Here is a 25,791-nt window from a genome sequence, read left to right on the forward strand (position 1 = left end):
CATGAGTAGCAGTCTTCAACAAAGGTCTGCATTAATTATAAATCGTAAATACATGGGTCAACAAATAACAGGCAACACTTTAATATAACAGGCATGATATTGATCATTTTGTTAAAAATAGGAAAATTGTGACAAAATCTGAAAATCAGCATCAAATCAAGCTTAAAAAGCCCAAATCAGATTTAAAATAAATGAAAACGCACATATTTTGGCCATAATTTCTAATTTTAAATAAGAAAATAATCATGCTGGTTATAACATAGTGTCTTGATAGAGAATAGTGTTAACTCAGTTACATGAAGCGCCTACATTGTGTGACCTGTCAAGCAATTCTGTCAAGCAATTGTGTGACCTGTCGAGCAATATAATTTGCCACCTATTCAACGGTGAACAAAGTTTAGTGTGTACATTCTGCATTCATGCAGAACAGCATTGTATTATTAACAATGCAAACACACTTACATATCCACCTGATCTGGGCTGCTATGAAATGACTATATTTCACCATGTATTTGCTTTTGCTGAGTTTATGAAAAATCCAGAATTCAAATATCTGCAAATTTAAAAACATGTCACATTTCACAAATTTGGAAGAAACATTGATCCTGCAAAATGCTGGTAATCTGTAAATACAGTAGTACAGTACTAATGAAAATACTCAAAATAGTTTCACCAGTGGTAAAAAAAAAAAAAAAATCAACTAGTCTGCAGACAAAATTGCAAACTCGTTCGAGTTACCTGCTACCAAAATGATTTTTTGGGGACGATGAGCTCGAAAAATTGCTATTTTAATGCTGAAATGGGCCAAAATAAGGATAATTGTGGCATAAAACAGGCCAATCAAAAGATGAACATCACAAGTATGGTCACTTTTGTCCCGGTATAGTGGCAACTTCTAAGTGTCTGTCGGACAGGCTGATAAGAAAATAGCACATCCTATGACAAAGTTGCCCATTTTGGACATGAACTATTTTAGGGATTAAAAACAAAACTCACCAGCGGTCAACCACGTTCGGAAAGTTCTGTCCGGTTGCTATTCTAAAGAATGAAAACAGGACAGAAACGCCCGGAACCGACGATTGACCGCCGGTCGAGTTTTGATTTCATCCCTTACACACTGGTATCACAAATAGTCCTTACGGACAAAGTTGTCCATTTTGGACGTGCATTATTTTACACACTGGTATCACAGTTAGTCCTTACGCTTCTGCATTGTTGTATATGAAGATATTCTTGGCATTGCTTTGAATTGTAGACACCATGATTTTTCTCTGTGTTAATAATTATGTCCCCCAATATCACATATTAATTACAATATCCCAATACAATGTACATTATTTGGTTGGTCATTGCTGTAATCAATTCAGTGAGCGCAAGAAAGGAATAAGTACAAGATCTGATTATATAAAGAAGTAGTAAATTAACAAAGTATAAAAATATTATTTGTTCCTTGCATGCAACTTCAGTTTAAATGTAGGGCCGTCGCTAGAGGGGGGGGGGTATGGGGGGTGTGACACCCCCCATACACAATTTTGTCGGCAAAATTTGACTGCCGTCGGCAAAACCATGCCAAAAGGTATGTGTGATTGTCGGCTAATTGTGAGAGCCATAAAACAGATTAATGTGTAACGAAATTGTGTTGTTGTAACGTAATAGACATACTGTGAATGGTATAATGGTATAAAATTTCCGTCGGCAAACCATACTGTACACCCCCCCGAATCATATTGGTCTAGCGACGCCCCTGTTTAAATGTAGCTTTAAATTTCCCACAGAGGGGTGTAGATTTCAAATAGAGTCACCCATTCAGGTAATCCAATCAGGTAACCTAATTTGAAATTCACACTCCCTGTTTGGGAGATTAGGATCATGTCTTCTACAGGGGGTGTATGGATTTCAACCGGAATAACCCAGGTTGACTGGAATTCAGCCTCTCACAATACAATGTATATATTTTGAGTCTCTCATATGTGACATGATCAAGGGAAAAGGGTCACATGTTGACAATTTTCAATTAGAGGTTTTACATCTTTTTCTTGCAGTTTACGAATGCTACATTCTGATGCAAACCCCAATGTCTGGTTACCGAGTTATGAACAATTTATCAATGGCTACAAACAATATAAAACAAAAGAATTTGACCACTGCTTTTGCCAATATCTCAAAAACAATATTTGCGTCATCCGACTCGTTCCCCTCGATCATGTCACATATACATAATTTTCATTGGTTTACTTGGTTCAGTTTGCACTTACACCTTTCTTGCTTTCACTTGATATTATTTCATTGTTTAAGAACAACAAAGTTTATATGCAATAGCTGCCTCCACTTGGATTTAATACTATAATTGAAGGCCGAATTAAAGACTAGTTTGCGTGTGACGTCAGAGCAAAGGCGCAGCGAGATTTGCTGACCTGCGCAGTACAGCATTTTTGGTCTGGTTGACAGGACGTCATACCCAAACTAGTCATTTTAATTTGGTCTTCAAAAATACTACAGTATTCATTCCATTAGAAATCCATATCAACAAAGAATTTACCGCATCCACTTCCACAGCGTACAATATTTGTTACTCAGTTTTGGATGAGTGCCTATTTTTTTACTTGCTTTTCGGATATAATCCACAACCTACTCAAATGTTTATATTTTTTGAGTCAATAGCTTTCCAGCAAACACAAAACATTTTACAGAATAAGTTGAAATGTTGGGTTATATAAAGGATACAAAATGTTTTAATAACATTCAGAAAACATTTTGTAAAACTTAATGGAAAACATAGTAATATGTTACAAAATAATTAGCAAATATGTTTACCAAAATATATTTTACAAAAACATTTTGACACCATTTGTAAAATGTTGCTGTAGTGTTTTTGCAAAATGTTTTCATGACCTTTATATAACCAGACATTTAAATGTTATTAAAAATATTTTACCGAGACCAAAATGTGTTTATAACACATTTAAAATGTTTAAAAACATTTGTGTTTACTGGCTTTACTAGTGACGGTGTTGCACCTTGCAGAATGATCACAACCCTCAGTTCATATAATGGGATATTCCATTTAAAATCCACACTACCCCTGTGGAAGATTTTGGAAATATCTTCCACAGGGGGAGAATGAATTTCAAATGGAATGAACACATAGGGCAGCTCTATTTGAATTTTATACACCCTCTAAGAAAGATTCAACCTGAATCTTCCCGAGGGAGGGTGAGTTTCGAATGAGGCTGTCTATTGTGTCTATTCCATTTGAAATTCATACTCCCCCTGTGGAAGATATTTCCAAAATCTTCCACAGGGGTAGTGGGGATTTTAAATAAATGGAACAGCCCAATGACAACAGGCAGGTAGTTATTGCATATGTCTTCCTTGCACTCCAATGATAATTGATCTTCTGTTAGTTTGAGGAAGCAAAATAAAACCGGTAGATGAGGGCTACTCCTAGTGCTACGATGGCTGGTACTATCCATTGAACAAACAAACTGAAAAAGACAAAACAAACAAAAATACAAGTTAAAGTACATACATGTAATTGTGTAAGGGTAAATGGCACAAGGCTCTATTTGTTCAGGCCACCTTAATACAATCCTGAGTCTCAAAGCTTATGAGAAATTGAAAACTTAAGTCCAAGTGAGAAAAAAATTGGTTTTTCGTCCTCGCCCGCAGCGTTTTTTAATGCCGCATCAAAAAAGTTTCTGTTTTCTTTTTAAACAAAAAACAATAAACATTTTCGATTAATTTTTGCTGTCTGTACCTTTTCTAGTCTTTTTTACAGCTAATTTGTTCACTACCTAAATTTGCGCCAGTCATAGCCATACCGAAAATAAGACACTACATTGTAGATCTATCGTCTTTTTTTTATTTGGCCTAATGCAGAATGGTTTTTTGTATTTTTTTATGTGTCAGTACAGGCTTTGGGACAACCATTTTGTGCAAAAGTATCCAATGTCTGTTGCAAATGTTAGAATTGTAGACAAATAAAGTCACTGCTACAAAATAATTCTTCTCTGTGTTGAAAACTTCAGAACTTGTTGAAATCTTGAAATCAAATCGGAATTTTGAGTTTTATTTTCACCTTTTTGTTGAAACATGTACATGTTGTGCAGTGCAACCATACTATGGGGTATTGCTTAAATATATCATCAGAGTAAAAAATGTGGTGAAAAGCACTTTAATTAGAGGTTAATGACTGCGCATCAGTTGTTTTGAGGGTATTGTGAAATATCTAAACATTGTGCTTTGAACGAGGAATATCCCAAGGGCGCAGCCCAAGGATATTATAACCATCACTTTTCACTTTTTTATTTCAATTTACGTCACATTTTCTTCTTTTAATTTAAAAACAGAACACAATTTTAACTTAATCTGTTGTTTTCCCTGTAAAAAAATCGAATAGCCCATTAAGGAAATACCGCTAGCGACCAATCACACTAGCACGCAATCATGCGATGTCCAAATACGGCGCCAGCGTCCACGTAAATTGTTCGAACATGTAACACGTCACATAACGCGGTCATTGTAGAGCGTACTTTTAGCTACGTCACGAGATGCGGTCAATATACTTTTTCAATGCCCTGCATTTGCGTCCGCGTATTTAAAAGTTATTATCTGTGATTGGATCGCACTTGCTGCATATATTAATGAGGTTATGAATACAATATGGCCAATAAAAAATGTCTCCGTCACAGCTGCAATCTTCTATGTTAATCTTTTTTCACATAATTATAATTATAATTATGTCATTACGTGCAAACGCAATTGCTGTGTCATTTTGTATCAATGAATATCTGATAAAGACGCGTTTCTTCCATTTTTTGTATGAAGGAAATGTGTACTGAAACATATTTGTTTTGTTATCAAAATGAGAAAAATATGGTAAACTACAACAGGCACTGCCACAGTTCAAGAGCTCTGAGACAAATTATGTTTTCAGCCATATCACTATTATTTCTATAAATAATTTAGTCACAGCAAACATTATTTGTGGTAATACTAATAGGTACATACTCATACTATTACTACAAATACAAAGGGTGGATATATATCTAACTACAGTTAATAGCTGGGTGGAACCACAACATACATGTACATGTAAGGCTATATTAACTGTTAATTAGCTGGTACATGTCCTATCTAAAGATTTAATGGTACCAGAACATTCCAATTTTCACTTAACGGAACATGGTTGCACCATATTGACCCAACCCCCTCTCTGCTGTTTGCCTAAGTGGAAGGAAAGAAGAACGGAAGGAAGGAAGGAAGATAGAAGATGAAGAGAAAGTTGTTCCCGCCGACCCCTTGGGGGCCAACCAGCAGAGCGGGTATAGCATATTATAATATTTTTTCAATCCCAAAAAATGAGTGCTGTATTTTTCCATAATATTATTAGTATTAAACCACACTTACCGTATTGTTTGTAATAAATGCCCTGGGGCGTTGCATTTTTCCAAAAGGGGGGCATTTATTGAAGGTGAATTGTCAGTGAAAAAAACTTAAAAATCAGATTAAATTTCCTGATGGTGCTCCTGTAGAAAGGTGGGATTTACGACTATACTAATATAGTATTATGGCGACGCCATGGAAAATATCATTTTTTGTGGTAAATACATCAAAATTACACCCGTAAGTGCATCATCAAGCAAGAATCTGGTGAAATTCTACCATATTAGGCAATGGAATGGATGGAAATGTGAGTCATAATTAGGTTTTGTCCATGCAATTTAGCGATCATGACTGATAAGTTTTAAGCTTACTCACATGATATAGCATGGAAATGTATGCATTTTTGTCAATTTTACACAGAAAAATTGGAGGGTGCGATTATTAGAGGGGGAACGTTTATTACAAACAATACGGTATATAACACAAATCAGATGGGTAATAAGTATTTAAATTTGAATATTTATGCCTCTAATGATGTCTACATGACATATTCTTTCCCCTATCCATACTCTATCATTCATAATTATACATAATAGTTTGCATATGAGAGCATCAAGTACAATGTCGATTCAGGAGATGTAATTGTTTAGCATTAATCTGCAGAGTGTATATAATTATATTTTAAACAATTACTATAATGAGGATAATGTTATATGAAATTATTCAAGTGATAAGAGTGGTGGATGAATTATAATGGATTCAAATCTATTTTCATATTTTACCCAACAAAGACCTCTTGTTCAAATCAAATAATACATACAATTCCAGTTATGGTAGTGAATTAATATGTTATAGGAATTCTCAGTTCTATTGTATTAACAAAACAAACATTCATCCACATTTTGCCATTTTCACTGATTAGAAGATTATTAAAAGGGGTGTGTGTTGATTATATGTGATATCATGTTGGGATGTTAATTTTAAGTCCACCATAATATATTATATACATACACCTTCATGAAATGATACTCATAATTTTGAATTATCATTCTTCAAGGTGCTCAGGGCTCATGTTTTACTTAATTCCTACCTAGAGATAATTCTTGATGGGTGGTGCATGTGGTTGGTGCTTAGGTAATCACACATTTGCTATGGAAAAGCAACAAACACATGCATTTAAAAAATAAAAACAAAATAAATGTATTGACCCTTTACACGGTCATCTCAAAACGAGGTTCTACCCGCAAAGTATGTGTTGTGTGTGCGTACACCTGTCAAACGTGTTTAATTGCAAAAGCTTTCTGGCGCGTTGCTAGGAAAGCGCGAGAAATAAAAATGCACTTTTGGGGCATGCGTTTGCAGGGAGAACCGTGTTTTGAGCAAGATGGCAGATCCATGCAAAGGGTGAATAATAGTGTTCTCAACAGGACAGCCCGTAGGCCAAATCTGGCCCACCAACCACTGAAATTTGACCGACTCAAACGTAAGAGGAAAACATAAGAAACTGGGGTGTATTCGGCCCTGTCAAGCATATATGCTTGAAATATGTTTGGCTCCCCTTGTGGCCCAGAGAAGATATCTTACACTTCCCATAATGCATTTCTCCCATTTCAATTATTTCTGTACTGATTTGCTATCTACAGTTTGATCAGCTCGTAATCGGCAGGCCTTATAACATCACAGATTAATATCAATATATTTTATTTTGAGAATTGTTTAGAGACCTCTCGCCAGAAGCATCACAAATTATTCCAAGTCCTATACTACTATGTCTACTTTCTTGAACACATAAAATATAGACCGGACCTGTCAACTCTAGCACTCTTAACGTGGGTCTACTTTTTAGCGTAGTGGTGAAAACCTAACATTTCCTGCCAATTATGAGCTGGTCAAACTATAGTGCAACATGGGTCGATAGTGATGAAATGTACCTCCATGAACAGATCCCATCCCATATCTGGCAAAAAAAGTTGTATTTCTTTACTATCGACCTATGTTTAGCCAGTTTATTCTCAAAATGGAACAAAGGGAACCTGTACAAAATAATGGGAGTGTCATTTGATGATATGAGATGATGCATCATGTTGCAAAGGATTCTGGGAAGGGTAAGACATCCTCTCTGCGCTGTGGCCATCAAGCAAGTTTAGTTGAGAACTCCTGTTATATGATGTGTCGGTATGCTTTGAAACAGATTATATTTTGAGATATGATGGATAGGAAAATGTTAGGGTTAAGACTAGGATGAAAGATTCCAGATTAGGAGGGAATAGAAATCATAGAAATAGACACTCAACACTACAGTGCATGCTTTTAAAGAAATTTTTGCATGCACATATTTTGTCTCTCATTAAACCTGTTATTTCCATAAGGACTCATGAGAAAATTCCAATTATAAGTTGGAATTTCATTATAATGAAAGACAGAAAGTAAAAAATAACAACCCCAAAATACTAGTTCACATCTGACCTCCCTGCCAATCAAACTCTACCCTGCATATGATTGGTTGCCACAGTACATTTGGGGTAAGCACCTCCCTAGTTATGCTGTGGTAAACAATCACGTCGCGTTTGGAGTTTGATAGACATGATCGTTACATACAAGCTACTTTTTTGAGGTTGTTTTGTCTTTTACTGTGGAGGGTTACGTCAGCTTTTCCAGTAATTGATTAATGCAACAAGATCATTTGACAATTAAAACTATAAAACTATAAAAGGATTAACATTGGGGCACATAAGGCCAACCCCACCTATGGATATGGTTTAGGATTAAGTACATGTATGTCATGTTATGATCGTCATATAATGATCAGCACATTCGTGGACTTAATGCATTATGACTTAATGATTGTGACGTAGGAATCAAGATTGGAAGAGTGAGCCAATACAATTCATGCATTTACTAAATTGAACAAAACGTCTGCCAAAACTTGCTTGAAATCAAAAGAGTCCATCTATCATTGGAATTTTCTTATGAATCAGGGATGTGAAAGAAGTTTAATCGAATAAAGAGGAAAAGCACACAAAAAGATGGAAAACAATGAATCTATTTGCCGTCATAGTGAATATGTCATACCTTTGTTACTGGTTCACGCTTGGTTTGCACACCTGTTAGCAACCCATTGACTTTGTGTTGTGATCATTTTGATTTTGATCATGGTTCCGAACACAGATAGCGTGAACCAGCTAACCTGGCAACAATCAATGTTTTGATGCTGCACTACAATTGCAAATACCTTTGAACAGGGAAGAACAAGTTAAAAAGCAGAAATTCCTCTAATCAAAGGGAAAAATCTCATCCCTGAATTTCACCATTTTTTGAACCAGTGTTACTTCTTAATTTCTTGATTCAACCTACCTATTTTTCTGTGGTTCAGGTGCACTGGGTGTGTAGTTGGTCTGCAACAACAAGAAAACATACATTTTTAAAACACTACTGCTGACAAGGGTAACCTGGATGTTATATCATGAGCAGGCCTTGAATTACGTTTTGGGGGGCACCCATTTTCAAGGCCACTGGGCAAAGACAAAGAATGGCACCAAGGCCAATAAGTGATGAAGATAGAATGCCTTGAAGTTAACAATGATCTGGGGGCACCAAGATCCAAGCCCCCCCCCTCCAACTGAAAAAGGGCAGGCAATGGCCTTGGTGGCCTCCCTGAAATTCGAGCCCTGAATGAGTGTAATTAACCCTTTACATGATTGACAGTTATCAAGAAATTTGAGATGAAGCAGAGTAGTACATGTATATGCACAGATTTATACTACCGAATTCGACCTAATTACAGTAGAAATTGCATTTGAATACCCACTGCTATAAACAGTGCGATGATTGTCTGCCTGCTCAGTGCGATGAACGCCTGCGTCTGCGTAGCAGGTAAGTGAATCCAACCATGTCATCTCACTTGTAATTGGTTAATATTTTCATTATTGTAGCCAAGGTTGTGCGGTCGCCTTGTATTTTGAACACGGCCGGATTGAGTACAGCTGATGGCAGCTGTGTTCATTCAAATGAAATTTTTACTATATCCGTCCCCAACCCAGGTATGTGGTCCTTAATATTAAAGGTGTTATGAAATTCAAACTGGACATTTTCCATCCTAAAATAGTGCTGCAGTTTAAAATAAAGGAATTAGGAACTTAACAAAATAAATGTTGCAGTCACTCAAACTTAATGCTAATTTTTCTTTCTGCGATTTACAAGTTTTCAACCAATTTCATGCAAAAAAGAAACTGAAAGGGGGTGCTTCAACAAATGCAAGTTTGAAAAGTTTTGCAATAATTTAAGGGAAGGGGTCTAATTAGATAACACAGTATCATCAAGATTTCAGCCTTTAAATGAGCTATAATATAAACAAAGCACTTTTTAAACACCACAACATTTTTAAGGGGCATTTCGTGATTCACAGTCTCATTCCCCACTATTTTTCAAAAAAAGTTGAGATTTTAATACCACTGGAAATCTCTGGCTATATTATGTTTATGTACAAAAAATTTCTTTCAAATTAATTGGTTTAGCAAAAATATTGTGAAATTTGAATTACGTTATGGAACACAAGAATGAAATTACAACACAGTGGCCTTTGGAGCATAATCATGCATAACTCGCAAACACAAAATCAGAATCAACTGAAATTTTGGGAATAAGCTTTTTCGTGGATATCTACTGAAAAATGTCACAAAAAGAGGATGCTAGGATCACAAAATGTTATTTTAAGAAGGATTTTCACTTTATGTCTTAAATAAGCAAAGGGCTCAGAAAATCTCGGCATCCAATACATGTGAGTCGTTCCATATCAACTCACCTAATTTTCAGAAAAGGTTGGCTGGTCACCCTCTCAGATTTTCTTTAAAATCACTTATATCATATACCTATGGGTCAAATGAACACATTTCAAACGGTAGGTCTCAACTCCTTGTCGTTTCTGAGTTATGGCTCGTTGAATATTTGATGTTTTTTGACGCAATTTTCCACTTCCCATTGAAATACACACAAAATTGTCCTAAATACCAACCCAAATTTTATTATGTGGGAAATGAGCCACCATAATCAAACTCACACATATTCAAAATACTTCTATGATGTTCCTCTGTACCAGAAATCAAAGTGGTGTCAAGCTATCTTCATGGTTAAATGACTGTTTGGAGATCGCATTGAAATACACAGTAATGTTCTAATTCCCAGAATGCAAAGTTCATCAATTTACTGTGTATTTCAATGAGAGATTCAAACACTAATTTAACCATGAAGATGGCTTGACACCACTAAGATTTTTGGTACAGAGGAACATCATGCAAGTATTTTGAATTTGTTTGAGTTTGGTTATGGTGGATTATTTCCACAAGGTCAAATGGGGTCCTGAGCGGGGGTCTTTTGGCTGAGGAGTCATCTTTGAGCCCCTGTGAAATTTTTATTAAGCCAATGAGTGGTTTACCCTGCTATAGGGGTCACACCTGAACCTATATTGCCTACTAAAGGCAAAATAGATGATGTCTGACATCTAGGATGAAGAGGAGGGGGGTCAAAAACAGGAATTCGTCATGTGCGTTAGCACGAACATGCATTTTTATATGTTTGTATCAGCAAATAGGGGTGAGATACATTGTTTATGAGTCCAGAATCTGGTTATTTGGGTCAAAGACACCCTAGATTCCAATTTGTAGCCCTGTAGTTTACCCCTAGGGGAAGATATGGATGTCTAAACTCGGAAGAAAACTAATGTCGCAACACACATGCCCAAAAAGGGGGTGTCTGACCCAATTTTCAATAGGCCAGTTCTCGGAAACGACAAGGAGTAGAGACCTACCGTTTGAAATGTGTTCATTTGGCACATAGGGCTATGATATAAGTGATTTTAAACAAAATCTGAGAGGGTGACCAGCCAACCTATTAGGTGATTTGAGATGGACTGACCCATGTGCAACTTTTCACAATAATATTTTTTTGGGAAATGAAATAAAACCTACCATAAACAAAAGACCCTTTCATAGAAAATTTCATCATAAAAACAACACATAATTACAATTTTCTCACTATTTAATATTTCAACAAAAAATGTTTACAAACAGCTGGAACCAGCTGGCTTTCAAATTGATGATTTTCACAGAAGTCATGCTAAATTTGAACTTGTACAGTTAATCTGCTCATGCATACTTTACAACTCATAAAACCAAACTTTGCATTTCATCGATTATGGACTACTCATGTATGGTGCTCACTGCCATGAAACATGTATGCATTTACTATGTGCTATTCATATGTGATGGTTCATCCAAAATGAATTTGTTGAAAAAAATAATTAAATTGGTGTACTGTAAGTGTAAATACATTGTAAAATAACACTGCACATATCTTCTACAAATTCATGCTGATACTCAACAAAATGGCAAGCAAATGAACATAAAAAATTGAAAAATCAGATGATTGTATTATGTCTAGCTTCATTCACCTACAAATATCCTATCCTTGAGTCTACTTCCCATTCCAGAAAAATACAGCACTAATTTTTTGGGATTAAAAAAATATCATCAAGTTCTGTCTAGTGAAACACAGCTCAATCCTAATTATTCATTAAGTACTAACTGGAGATAAAAGAAAATGTTCACTATTTTACTAATGTTTTGAAAAACGGAATAAAAACATGTATTTTTGGCATGTTTTCTGACAATCAAATCACAAAAATCAAAGACTTGGAATAAGTCTAAGCATTCAAAATCTTGAGTATATACCGAAATTTTGTTCTAATCTTCACTTTTTTGTGTTACTTTTAAAATGAAATGATTGGCTATAAAAATGAAACATATCTTTTCAAAAAATTAGAATGCATTAATTGAAATTAGACTTCATATAACACTTGATGATTGTCACAGCATGTGAAAAACATCCTACAAATGCACATTTTGGTCCTTAACTCATAAATTTGGACAAATAGTTAAATTTAACTTTTATTGCCAGTTGATACTAAATGAATTTATTAGGATTGGGCTGTGTTTTACTTGGCAGAAGTTGATTATATTTTTATCTCAAAAAATAAGTGCTGTATTTTTCTGGAATGGGGAGTAATCCTTCACAACATGTGCATCAATATGTGAGTGTGATTCTCATGCAAAACAATAACAGTCAATTTTTGACTCTACATGTTTCAAGTGTGCAACTAAATGATGTAAAGTGCTATAATGTTAGATCTAGGTTAGCTATAATTACAATTAGGGTTAAAGTTTGTGTTTGAAGTTTGGCTATGTGTCGGGTAATGATCCACATATATTTTCAAGTAAATGGGTATTCAAGATCTGTACACCATGCTGCATTAATCATTTTAATTACATACCATTTTGCCTTATTTTCATTCAAAGTAAATTAGTAAAAAAATTATCAGAAAATAAAAAACAAGACAATTTAAGTAAAGATTCATTATAAATAGCATGCATGTTTTCTTTATAAATAAACCATCTGAAACCTACTTTCCTACTACAGGTTCACCCAGAAATGTAAACAAAAGGAACATGATTATTGCTTGTTCTCCTTCCTAACCCTAACCCTACCCGAGGTTTTTTGGCTATCGGAAGGGAAAGAAGGAACGAAAAAGGAGAGAAGATGAAGAAGAAAGTCACTTGGCACCCCCGGGATTCGAACCTCGGACCCCTCGCATGCCACGCAGAAGATCCCCAGCATGTAGCTACACAGGTGGCGTTGGCCCGCCAACGATTCCCTGGGTATATATGACTTGGTCTGATTAAGCGTCATCAAGTCCCGTGGAATCCGTGCACGCAGAGCGGTTTTAATAGTGAGCTTTAGTGAGTCCTAGTTCTGTTAGGGTTAAGAAGGCATATAGGGAAAATATGCATGGTCACTAACCCTAACCCTACCCGAGGTTTTTGGCTATCGGAAGGAAAGAAGGAACGAAAAGGAGAGAAGATGAAGAAGAAAGTCACTTGGCACCCCGGGATTCGAACCTCGGACCCCTCGCATGCCACGCAGAAGATCCCCAGCATGTAGCTACACAGGTGACGTTGGCCCGACCAGCGATTCCCTGGGTATATATGACTTGGTCTGATTAAGGCCATCAAGTCCCGTGGAATCCGTGCACGCAGAGCGGTTTTAATAGTGAGCTTTAGTGAGTCCTAGTTCTGTTAGGGTTAAGCTTAACATTCCATGCATTCAACTAGTGTAAAGGTCAACTTATGGGAATTTTACTTCAGGCACGAAACTCACTGCATTATTTTACAATCAACATTTAATGGTTTTTTTAAAGTAGTTTTAAAAGTGAGGACTTGCATTTTGTTCTGAATTGTGTTTTCTTATCTTTTTCATGCCTGTTATTTTTATATACTTTCATATTAAATATTATTGCTTCAGGAGTATATATTTTCCACGTCTTACTTTTTCCATACCTTAATTTTCAAGACATATTTAGCTTTCCATGTTTATAAATTGGTAAAAGAGCCTGTTTCTTCCATAACATAAGTGCATTTTTTTACCATACCAAAAAGTAGGTAATTTCAAGTTTAAGCCTATATATATACCCTGTTAATTGCTTTGGCTTATCTATTTCTTTTTTTAATTTTTGAATGCTTGAATTTCTGAAGCCAGATTAAGTAATTTGTGCTGTCAAATGCTTCAACATGTAAATTATATCTCAACTAGCATTTCTATGTTATGCCCATTTCCACATTATTGAGTCACTGAATTTAGTTCAGAAAAAAACAACGATATCATGGATTTACATGTACAATGTACAAGCCCATGGTTTGCAACATTTAACAGAACAATTGGGAATGCAATCAAATCCATAAATAGAAAATGTATACATTAATTAATTAATCAAACAAGATACAAATAAGTATCCAAGTAATTACAAATCATTTAATAAATTGTAATGACAGTTTATGATTAATTTTGAAATTCAAAATAATGAAATGCAGGTTCTTTCATTCCAACAACTGTGTTGCCATAACAACAGGGATTTATAATGCACATTCCTTCATATTTTGATCATCACAATGTTTTTGTAAAATGCTGGTATAAAATTTTATGATTTATTTGAAAATTTCCACTGGCATGACAAATGTTACATCAGAGTTCAATGTTAAAATTAAGTAAAATTACGATCAAATCATTGGTAATAAAATGCAACAAAAATGATATTTAGAATGTTAGAACATTTTTAGTATACAGGATTATAATACACCTCCAGCGTATCAAGAACTCTTGTCATGGACAAAAAGTAATTTTGGGTAATTTTCCTTCAATCATATAAATTTAAATAATGTGTTTGTATTTGTATTACTTAAATTGATACAATTGAAGGATTTTTAATAAAAGTACTCAAACATGTACATGTACGTGTTCAATGTAGGCATATGTAGTACATGTTTGTGTATTTATGTACATTTAATATTCTTAACTGAGCACAGTGAATTATGAACACTGTCAAATACTTAATTAAGGCAAACAAAAAGGTTGTTTCCCAAACATTGTGCAAAAAAGCTATGTGTTAAATGCTTTTCTTTTTATCCCAAGTTGGGAGTAATTATAGATCCATTTATCAATTTCATAGCATGTTATCATTATCATAAATAACACAATTGATTGCATTGGGGGAAACACTAAACAATAAACTCAGATTCAAAATAAAATGAGCACTGATTAAATTAGGGCTTAGCTGACACTAAAGTTTGATATGTGCATATACAAGTAACAACACCGATTGCTCTGGTGACCTAATTTTTGCTGAAGCAATATGATTTTTTAGTAAATGCCTTTGGGAAAATAAATTCCACATTAAAATTCCACAATCATTAGTGATTACAAATTTATTTGAAAATCTCATCATTTAAAAAAATGTTCATCACTGTTGTTAGCTATTAATTTTGTTGCACTCAATAATAGTCCAATCTCAAAATTACAGAAACAATGTGTTTATCCACTTTTATTTATTTTTAATAACAACAAGGATGCAGATGCTACTAATTTTGGTATATGGATGGGTCATTTTTTTCTCAAGTTTTTTTTTCTCCAAAATATAGTCCCATTTTGCCTTACTGTAGCCAAAATGTTCAAAATTTACCAAAACTTTTGTAGCTGATGAATCCAAATTTCTAGGATATGGTGGGTCCACTTTCAAATCCTCAGTGACACATAATCGCACATCCCTAATATACCGAAGCACATCCCTAACAAACAAACTTGATTCATGTGCCATTCAGCCCTGGAAGCAAGGGAGCAATTCAATTGCAGGGTTCCCACACCTTTCAAGGTCCAAAAGTATGATTTTCAAGGACTTGCCATAACACAAAAGGCTGCATATTAACGAAAGTGACAGCTCCTCTCCACTCCCAAAATTTGGTCAAAATTATACTTTCCAATTTTCAAGGACTTTCAAGGACCTTGTGCAAATTTCTAGGACTTTCAAGGCCTTGAAAAGGTGTCTTCAAATTCAAGGACTTTCAAGGACCGCGGGAACCCTGCAATTGCTCCAGTAGATTTCAAGAGACCCTTTTATAACCTGTCACATAGAGACCCATATCACCAACAACTTTCCACCCATGACTAGGATGGATACAAACAAACAAACAGACAAACACAATACTTACCTGTGTTTGAGTTTTAGAGCGGTCATCCTGAAAAATGAAACAACAAATAAAATTATAAAATAAATATATATTGGCAAATTTACTTGATCATATTTGTCAGTAAATAGAATCCATTCAAGCCATAGATTACACCCCTACACCCACCTACTCGTATTCACCATGAACTGAGGACATCTATACTCCCTTGATTTTACACTTTAAAACCAAATCCAGAAGAGCTATTTAATGCTCTCCTGTCAATTCCAAAAGACAGTCCGATTTCACAAGATACAGAGTACAAGTATTTCACCTATAACCCAGGTCCCCTATTTATTTTATGCACTTATAATATGCACATTCATGTTTGTCGCCCTCTATTGAGCAAGGTCTAAACATGTCTGTTGCATCGGTTACTAAGATGATTACACCACCTCAGTGGGGTAGTGTCATAGGGGCATGGGGCATGTGCCCCCTTATCGATTCGAAAATTGCCGAAAAGTGGCTTGCCTCCCCTCCATCAGGCCCGGTGCCCCCACCCATCAGGCCTGTCCCCTACATGGTTGGTGCCCCTCCCCCCATAAGATGACGCACACTACGCCACTGCATCACTCAAGTAACCAAGCAGAGGCCCTGTAAGAAAGACAGAATGCTCAAGGTGTTAAGTCACATACCTCATGAAGTTCTCCTTTTATATAATCTTTCATAAGTTCTCTTGCATCAGCTGAATGTCCAACATCTTCAAATGATTCTGTTGCATTACCACCTGTGCACAGAAAGATAAGCGTAGATAAATCAGTACACAATATTTTTTATATTTTCAGGACAATTTGGGAATCCATAGTCAAACATACGTTTTAGGGATGCAACTAAATTTCTTGTGATGTGAATTGGTTGGTAGCTTAGTGACTGAACAGATTCATTTCCAAGATATTCCAGATTTGCATTTCTTATTTTATAAGCTTAAATATAGGATTATTTTCAAAAATCAATATTTCCCCCGGAAATTTCTTTGTAATTGTATTGTATTGTATTGATATCTTCTATAGTGCCCTGGCTACTTTACTTTCATTTGGTGGGAAAGGTCGCTGGACCACATCTTCTATACTAGTGCCCTGATGACTTTACTTTCATTTGGTGGGAGAAGGGAGCATTATATGTAAAGTCACCATTTTATTAAGGACAATCTGCTGATTCTGATTGTATTTTGCTGGCAACAAAACGAATCTGATTCACACAAGGCCCATTCAGTGATTTGCTCATCCAGAAAATTCAGATTTTGGTACCTTTGTCATTGTCATAGATATGCTAACATAGCCTGCTATTGGTTCAGCCGAAAGCGGTGTAAAAGACAAAATAAGGCATTTACATGATACATGTACTGACAGTATATAAATTAGCTACATGTATTTAAATGGGGCTTCAACTATGTCAATGCTGCTGTTTTCTTGTTTTTTGCCAAATTTTTCATTTCAAAATTATACCAAATGACAATTTGAATGACTTATCCTTCACTTTAAAGCAATTTATAAAAACAATTTGAATTTTTTTACACTTGCGCTGGGATCACTGAATGGGACTTTAAATAAGGAACACATGCTTGTGTTGTGCACTGAGTGAGTTTGGAATTCTACACTCTTCAAATGGAAATCAATGATTTTCATGAACTGATGAGGGAGGGAGGTTTTTTTCCCTTCAATGTAAAATTAGCAACGTTATTAGTGTTCAATCACTTCCAACAGTGCTTGAGGAAACCCCTTTTCTTTTGTTTTGAAGTGTGAGATTCTGAGAGATAACCCCTCCGGAGAAAATGTCTTGAAGTGATCCTTATTCTATAAACTTATTTATCTGCATCAAGTTTTCCTAAAGCATTCCAGTCTTAAAATTTTTGAAAAATCTTTAAGGGGGTACTACACCCCTCAATAAATTTGTGACTATTTTTTGCATTCAGGCTCAAAAACTAATAACACCCTGGTAACAAAAGTTATGTATATATATTATAGGGGCAAGGAATCCGATTACTACACTGGAATTTCAGTGACCCAAGACAAGCGGTTCGACACTTGTGATAGAAAATGAGGTACCGCTAGGATGTACCTCATTTCCTATCATATTTACTGAACCGCTTGTCTTGATTCACTGAAATTTCAGTGTAATTGGATTCCTTGCCCCAATAATATACATAACTTTTGTTACCGCATTCAGTGTAGTATTAGTTTTTGAGAAAAATGCAAAAATAGTCACAAATTTACCACAGGGGTGTAGTACCCCCTTAAAAAAATCTAGCTAAAGGTAAGGTACCGTATTTCGTCACAGGGCGTTACATTTTCCCAAGGGGGGGCGTTTATTCAAGGTCAATTTTAGAACGATAATTCCTGTTAAAATCATTAGGTAAAGTAAAAACACACGCTAAAATGACAAACTATGAACTAGAAACACTGACTTCTGGGGCACTTCCCGGGTTTCTGATCCAGATTTTCGCCAATTATTGACACTATTATCGACCATGCGCGCAACTTGGTAAGCTTACTACACAAGATAGCATGGAAATATCGGCATTTTTGAAACATCTTGGTTGAACAAGGCGGTTCTCGAACCACGAGTCTCGCCTGCTTTTGTGACCGCCTGCTTTTGCGATAACTGTTGGTAGAGAGGTAAATGAATTTGGCGGTTATCGGCTGGGCACGATTATCTGGCCGATGGTAACTGTACCCACCAAGTTTCATGCCCATGCAACAGTTTTTACTAATATGACCTCAGATGACCCTGGTGGCCCTGAAATGACCTTCTAAAATTTTGGCTCTAAATGTTGACTGTACCCCTCGTGCTAAGTTTCATGCCCATAAGACAGTTTTTACTAATTTGACCTCAGATGACCCCTGGTGGCCTCGAAATGACCTTCCAAAAATTTGGCTTTAAATGTTGACTGTACCCATCAAGTTTCATGCCCATACGAGTTTTTACTAATTTGTCCTCAGATGACCCCTGGTGACCCCGAAATTACCTTCCAAATATTTGGCTTTAAATGTTGACTGTACCCACCAAGTTCCATGTCCATCCAACAGTTTTTACTAATTTGACCTCAGATGACCCCGAAATGACCTTCCAAAAATTTGGCTTGAAATGTTGACTGTACCCACCAAGTTTCATGTCCATACGACAGTTTTACTAATTTGACCTCAGATGACCCCTGGTGACCCCAAAATGACCTTCCAAAAATTTGGCTTTAAATGTTGACTGTACCCACCAAGTTTCATGTCCATACGACAGTTTTACTAATTTGACCTCAGATGACCCTGGTGACCCCAAAATGACCTTCCAAAAATTTGGCTTTAAATGATGACTGTACCCACCAAGTTTCATGCCCATACTGAGTTTTTAATAACTTGACCTCAGATGACCCCTGAGTGACCTCGGATGACCCCGTAATGACCTTCCAAAAATTTGGCAAAACCAAAGAACTATTTCATCAAAGTAATAAATCAAAACAGAAAGATGCTTCCTTTACGAGTTATCACTCATTGAAAGTGCTACTTTGCTATACTTTACATGGAAAGCGACTATCTTAAAGTCGTCATATTTCCTTAATTACATGACCGATCAAGCTGTTATTGGGATATGTGATGCACAGTTGAAAATAAATTATTAAAAGATTTGGTGACCTCAGTTGACCTTTGACCTTGTATGTGGCCTTTGACCTCACGAAATTGGAAAAAAGTATGTTGCGCTGAAAAATCAAATTTGGCAATACCAAAGAACTATTTCATCAAATAAATCAAAACAGAAAGATGCTTCCTTTACGAGTTATCACTCATTGAAAGTGCTACTTTGCTATACTTTACAAAAGCGACTATCTTAAAGTCGTCATATTTCCTTAATTACATGACCGATCAAGCTGTTATTGGGATATGTGATGCACAGTTGAAAATTAATTATTAAAAGATTTGGTGACCTCAGTTGACCTTTGACCTTGTATGTGACCTTTGACCTCATGAAAATCTAATCGGGTCGAGTACCTCTGGCCACGCAACTCCCCACCAAGTTACGTCACTGTACCCAATACGGATCTCCAGATAATCTGTTCACAAGGTATTTTGCTTATTACGCATATATTATGCAAATTAGGTACTTAATTACCATATTTTACGCTCAAAATCTAATCAGGTCGAGAACCTCTGGCGCCGCTTCTCCTCACCAAGTTACGTCACTGTACCCCATACGGATCTCCAGATAATCTGTTCACAAGGTATTTTGCTTATTACGCATATATTATGCAAATTAGGTACTTAATTACCATATTTTACGCTCAAAATCTAATCAGGTCGAGAACCTCTGGCCCTTCTACTCCTCACCAAGTTACGTCACTGTACCCCATACGGATCTCCAGATAAGCTGTTCACAAGGGATTTTTGCTTTATACGCATCAAATACGCATAAATTATGCAAATTAGGTACATAATTAGCATATTTTGCGCTGAAAATCTAATCAGGTCGAGAACATCTGCCCACGCTTACTCCCCACCAAGTTACGTCACTGTACCCCATACGGATCTCCAGATAAGCTGTTCACAAGGTTTTTTTTTTTTTTACGCATCAAATACGCATAAATTATGCAAATTAGGAACTTAATTAGCATATTTTGCGCTGAAAATCTAATCAGGTCGAGAACATCTGGCCACGCTTCTCCCCACCAAGTTACGTCACTGTACCCCATACGGATCTCCAGATAATCTGTTCACAAGGTATTTTGCTTATTACGCATAAATTATGCAAATTAGGTACTTAATTACCATATTTTGCGCTCAAAATCTAATCAGGTCGACACCCTCTGGTCATGCTACCCCCTATAAAGTTTCATCATCATAGCACTTACGGTTCTCAAGATAACGCGTTCACAAGCTTTTTCCGAACGCACACACGCACACACGCACCCCCCCACACACGGACACACACACACACCATAGTGATTACTAAGTCTCTCCCTGAACATTCAGGCGAGACAAAAAAGTGGTGGGGGCGTTTATTTGAGGGGGGCGTTTATTTGAGGGGGGCGACTATTTGACGAAAAACGGTAGTCTCAGGATTTGAGGCGGAAGGAGACGAGAACCAACAAAGTAATTTTATATGGCTTTAATATTGGGTTTTTTTTCAGATTTTTTTTTCTCTTCTCAAGTTTATACTTGTTTTCTATTTTGGTACAATTACTGAACAGGGAGCAACTTGTTAGACTTTGAGTCCAGTCCTCATTTACGGAGTTTAGGGTTACGGTAGGGCAGTCTAATTGCCAGTCTTGTAATAAAGACTAGTAGAGTTGCACCCTATTTGGCAATAGCTCCTGTATTTTTTTGTTCATGAGTCATACTCACCTCCTTGCTCTATCAATACTTCTTCACCTCCGGGATGCTGCAATGTATGAACAAAATTATTTGAATTCAAATATATTTAAGCATGTACATTTGTAACAACGCATTAACACAATATTAACAACGGTATTACCATACCATCTGGCATCTGCTACCATCAATCATAATTGGTGTACGATACCGGGTACCCTCAAAAAGAGTATGGCCATTTTGGTGACCCGACTTTACATGTAGGAGAGCCTACCCAAATCTATATTTTTAGGTGCTTTGAATATTGACCACTTGACATGTGACGTCATTGCCCTGAAGTATGCGCGCAAAATTCCATTGTTCTTTTCCCTGTAGTATGCGTACGCATCGTAGTTTGCTCAGGGCATGTGCATTTTCAATCACCCACCACATTTCATATAGTACAAGAAAGCCATTGAACAGTGTAACAGTTCATTCAAGCATATCGATAGACCAGTCCCTTGCCTTTTTTGATAAACAATAATGTCAAGTGGTAGATACATACATGAGATCTATGGAAGCTTATAGACTTTCCTCTTTCACAATAAAATAAATGTACAGTACTTGTACTAATTTCCTCCTTTTTTTTATTAACTACACTAATCTAGAGTCCGAAGTTTTCCGTTTTACGGAAAACAGAAAAAAATCACGGAATCGGAGGTACAACACCGAAAATGACATTTTTGTATGATATGACAAAAATTGTTAAAAATAAGAGGAATAAATGTTAAAAACAATCATAAGTAAAGTTGTGTGTGTCAATTTCTATGATAAATATACTGTTTAATAATTAATACTGAAATAAAGGTATTTTACCAAGGCATGAACCCCCTATACCTCCAAACATCGTAACAGTAGGCCTAATTAAATATCGTGAGCATATTCCAAGCAGAGCATATTGATCGCGACATTGAATACCGTACCTTATTTTGACATTAATATCATTGTTTATCACCAAGTCTATTTTAAATGTATCATTGTTTATACATTTTTAAGCTTTATTCATGAAACACGGATTTACCAATTTTAGAACACGGATTACAACACGGAAAATGGATTTTAGAAAACGGTAAACTCTGGACTGTACACTAATCAACCACTTTTTTAATCCTTTGGATGAGAGGAGTACTTTTTTTTACTGAGTTGAGGAATACTTAGGGTTTTTAACCAAAATTGACCAACTTTGAAATATGACACAGGCTGTGTTACCTTCTCAAACCAAAATACGCCCAAAAAACACAACACAGTGTGTTTGTAAAATATGCACCAACAATATTTGAAATCCTTGTTTAATTTTGTAAAATTTCCAAACGGCTTGCCAAAAATCGCTTGCCCCCCTCTCGGTCCCCTAAAAGTTGCTTCCCCCCCTCTCGGCCTGCCAAAAATCCTTCCCCCCCTTGCATTTTCGGCTTGCCAAAAATTTCTTGCCCCCCACCAATTTTACCCTCCCCCCAGGAGGGCTCATAATTGCATTGCACAGCCCCTAAATCTGAGACCATTTATGGTCTCAGGCAGCCCTAAATCGTATTAGCTGAGGCTGCGCTCATTTAAAGATGTATGTCATGTAAACATGGTAATATTTAGTCCGAATAATCAGACCATGGTAGGTATTATAGAAGGAGATTCCACAGAAAAATCCTAATCCACTCAATAGGGTTAAGCCGATTACGCTATTCAACGCGAGTCATCACTTGAATGGATTTAATCAGTGCAGTCCCTCAAACACGGCCTTTGATGTTTATGATCGTTATGCGACAATATCGATCATCTATTTTAAAATTTAATCTAAACCGACCCCCAGGTGACCCGTGCATCGAAATGGATGGTATTAATGCCCTTTTGCATCGGTCACATGATCTTCGATTAACGTCATTGTGTTTCCGAGTTCAAGTTGATTTACTAGCGAAAACCTGATCGAATTCCTTCATTTCCTTCCAAAGTTACGGTGAACTTATGTATTTATTCTGATCGTGATTAGTAATACTGATACTGGCGGGTGTCTGCGGGACTTTTAAACCAGTGGAAATGATTTGGAAAGGTTTTCCAAGACTGGCAAAGTTGTTTCTCGATCCGCCAAGCTTGGCCATAAGAAATATTAGCGTTATAAAATTACGGAAGTAAATTGTTTTCCTTTGTTTATGGTCACGGCCACAATGCTTTGTGGGTAAAATGACGCTCATTCTGCTTAGAAGTCGCGATAACGGTGGTTCATAACCGCCAAGCTCAATAGATAAGAAGCTTAGCAAATCGATAGTGCACCATTCATATCTGATTGCTCAGTATCGACTCATAACGATCATAGTACAAAGGGAACTGGGTTCGTGAATTAGGGGTTCATTCATAGGATTGAGGGCATGATCGATGTTTATGCCCGAGGCGAAAGCCGAGGGCATAAACAGCGATCATGCCCTCAATCCTATGAATGAACCCTGTTCATACATACCCAACATTCTTAGCAAGGCAATACAGATGAAAATAATAAGGGTTTACAAGTTTAAATAACATTTCCATACCGTTTTCCTTCATAAATTGGAAGAAAATGAGTAGGCCTACTTGCAGGAAGCAGCTCGGCTCATGAGGTCAGCGGCCGGGAGTCAACGCAGTGATCTGGCGTCATCTTTTGCGCTCAGCGTGAGATGGGCGCGGTGACATGCGCATGTACGCAACACTAGCAAATCGTGGATCGTGTTAATTGGGTTCCAACGCTGCGTGGCGCAGCTTGTTTATGCCCTGCGTACTGGTCATAAACGGTATTTATGACCAGCAAAAGAGAGCGCAAATCCAATCAGAAACGTCGTTATATCGTGAGTATGTGGTCATGTTTTTTGAGGTAGGACCCAATTGTGTCACATCTTGCAATTTGTCAAAAATCAACTCCTTTTTTGTATTTCTGATTATATTTCAAAAAGTTTTCACCCAAACTAGTAAAAGTATACATTTTTAGAAAGCATATATTGTCATGATTGCAAATCTGTAAAGTTTGAATGGATATACAGGGTGTACCAAAAAATATACAGGGTGATTCCATTGAAAAATACCGAAAAATTAAATTTCTTTACCGCCCCAATATTTCTACATAGTATATTAAATTGGAAAATGAACTTGATATTTGGAATGTACACAATTAATCCATTCATTAAATGTATAGTTTGCACTATATTTGTTAAGCCCATTGTGTTATACAGGGTGTGAAAAAAAGTTGTAAATTAATTTTTTTAATTTATGTAAAATTTCCCTAAGTGCCATTCAATTTGGAAGATATATTCAAAATAGTTTACAGAATTGCTATAATATCAAATTTAAATATCCAATTCCTATATAGGGTGTTCCAAAAATCAATATTCAGTGAATAATTAGTACCGGTAACAAAGGTACATGTACAATACATGTACAATTAGCCTACATCAATAAACTATTTAACAATAACCAGAGATCAATATGTCATCAGATTAAATCCTTTGACTGTAATAATCTCCTTTTAGAAGATTTATTTCATATTTCAAAGATAAAACAATATTGAAATTTATTTCATATGCATGCATGCAAAATTACAGCCCATTGTATTGTATGACCCACATTCCACTGCATTAATTAAAAGCTTGTTAAATCCTTAATTACTAAGTTCATTAAGATTAACTAGGCAATTATAGTTATAGAAAGTTAAAAAATAAGATTAACATTATGCAAAATGCATTTTTACTTCTACTAGTGCATAAATTTTATTAATGAACATCAACTTCCCATTGGAATTACACAGAGCTCCTCCGCTTCCGGCTCCTCCACTTCCGGCACCACCCCTGACTAATTAACTTAATTAAGCTGTTGTAATTAATTAATACATTTGTTTAATTGTATTTGTTATTAATTCATTAGATTAATAATTTATCTTCAAAATAACACCAAAACCATTTGTTCATGATGAATTTTAGCAAAAATATAGGAATAAGTAGACAAAATGATTTAGCAAAATGTGACAGCACCACCTTTTTTAGGGTCCCAGTATAAAAAACATGACCATGAATTCTCCTTCTATTAATACCTACCATGATCAGACCCAGAACAAAATATTAATTTCTGATATGATCGTGTTCTGGTAATATTGTACGTATTCATGGTATTGGTCATGCATGTTATGTCACTATGTGCATGTGTGGCAATACATGAGTACACTGAGTACGGTACATTCATGCATTACATAATCATCATGATCATGATCACCAATGATCACTGCAATAATTTACCTCATCTAAAAATTTGGTGACATCGTATACTCTGTCGTGAATTATTATCCACAAGGAGTCAGCGTTTTTGTGCTTTTCTACCTCCTCTAATCTGTATATCTTAGCTGTAGTCTGTTCTTCTGCCATTTTCAATTGAATTTTGATCACCACTCGACGGAATGATACACACAGCACGTAGACTTGTGTAGAAAGGCCGTACCGGTGATTGCATTGATTGCACCTGTTTGC

At 36.1% G+C, this 25,791-nt stretch overlaps 1 protein-coding gene across 2 annotated transcripts; it reads right to left on the reverse strand.

Annotated features, from left to right (window-relative positions):
* Positions 1 to 1,030: 1,030 nt before the first annotated feature.
* LOC140172811 (cytochrome b5-like) lies at positions 1,031 to 25,791 on the reverse strand. Of its 2 annotated transcripts, XM_072195938.1 has the most exons (7): positions 25,564 to 25,790; positions 21,317 to 21,353; positions 16,625 to 16,716; positions 15,975 to 16,001; positions 8,740 to 8,780; positions 6,476 to 6,534; positions 1,031 to 3,485 (listed from the first exon to the last, which is right to left on the reverse strand). In XM_072195938.1, the coding sequence occupies exons 1-6, from the start codon at positions 25,687 to 25,689 to the stop codon at positions 6,516 to 6,518; spliced, it is 342 nt and encodes a 113-aa protein (XP_072052039.1). In that variant the 5' UTR covers positions 25,690 to 25,790; the 3' UTR covers positions 1,031 to 3,485; positions 6,476 to 6,515. The 2 variants fall into 2 exon arrangements, with proteins under 2 accessions (XP_072052039.1, XP_072052038.1); XM_072195937.1 differs by lacking the exon at positions 6,476 to 6,534 and having other exon boundaries at positions 25,564 to 25,791.

Source organism: Amphiura filiformis, chromosome 16, assembly GCF_039555335.1.
Source record: "Amphiura filiformis chromosome 16, Afil_fr2py, whole genome shotgun sequence".
Taxonomy (NCBI): Eukaryota; Metazoa; Echinodermata; class Ophiuroidea; order Amphilepidida; family Amphiuridae; genus Amphiura; species Amphiura filiformis.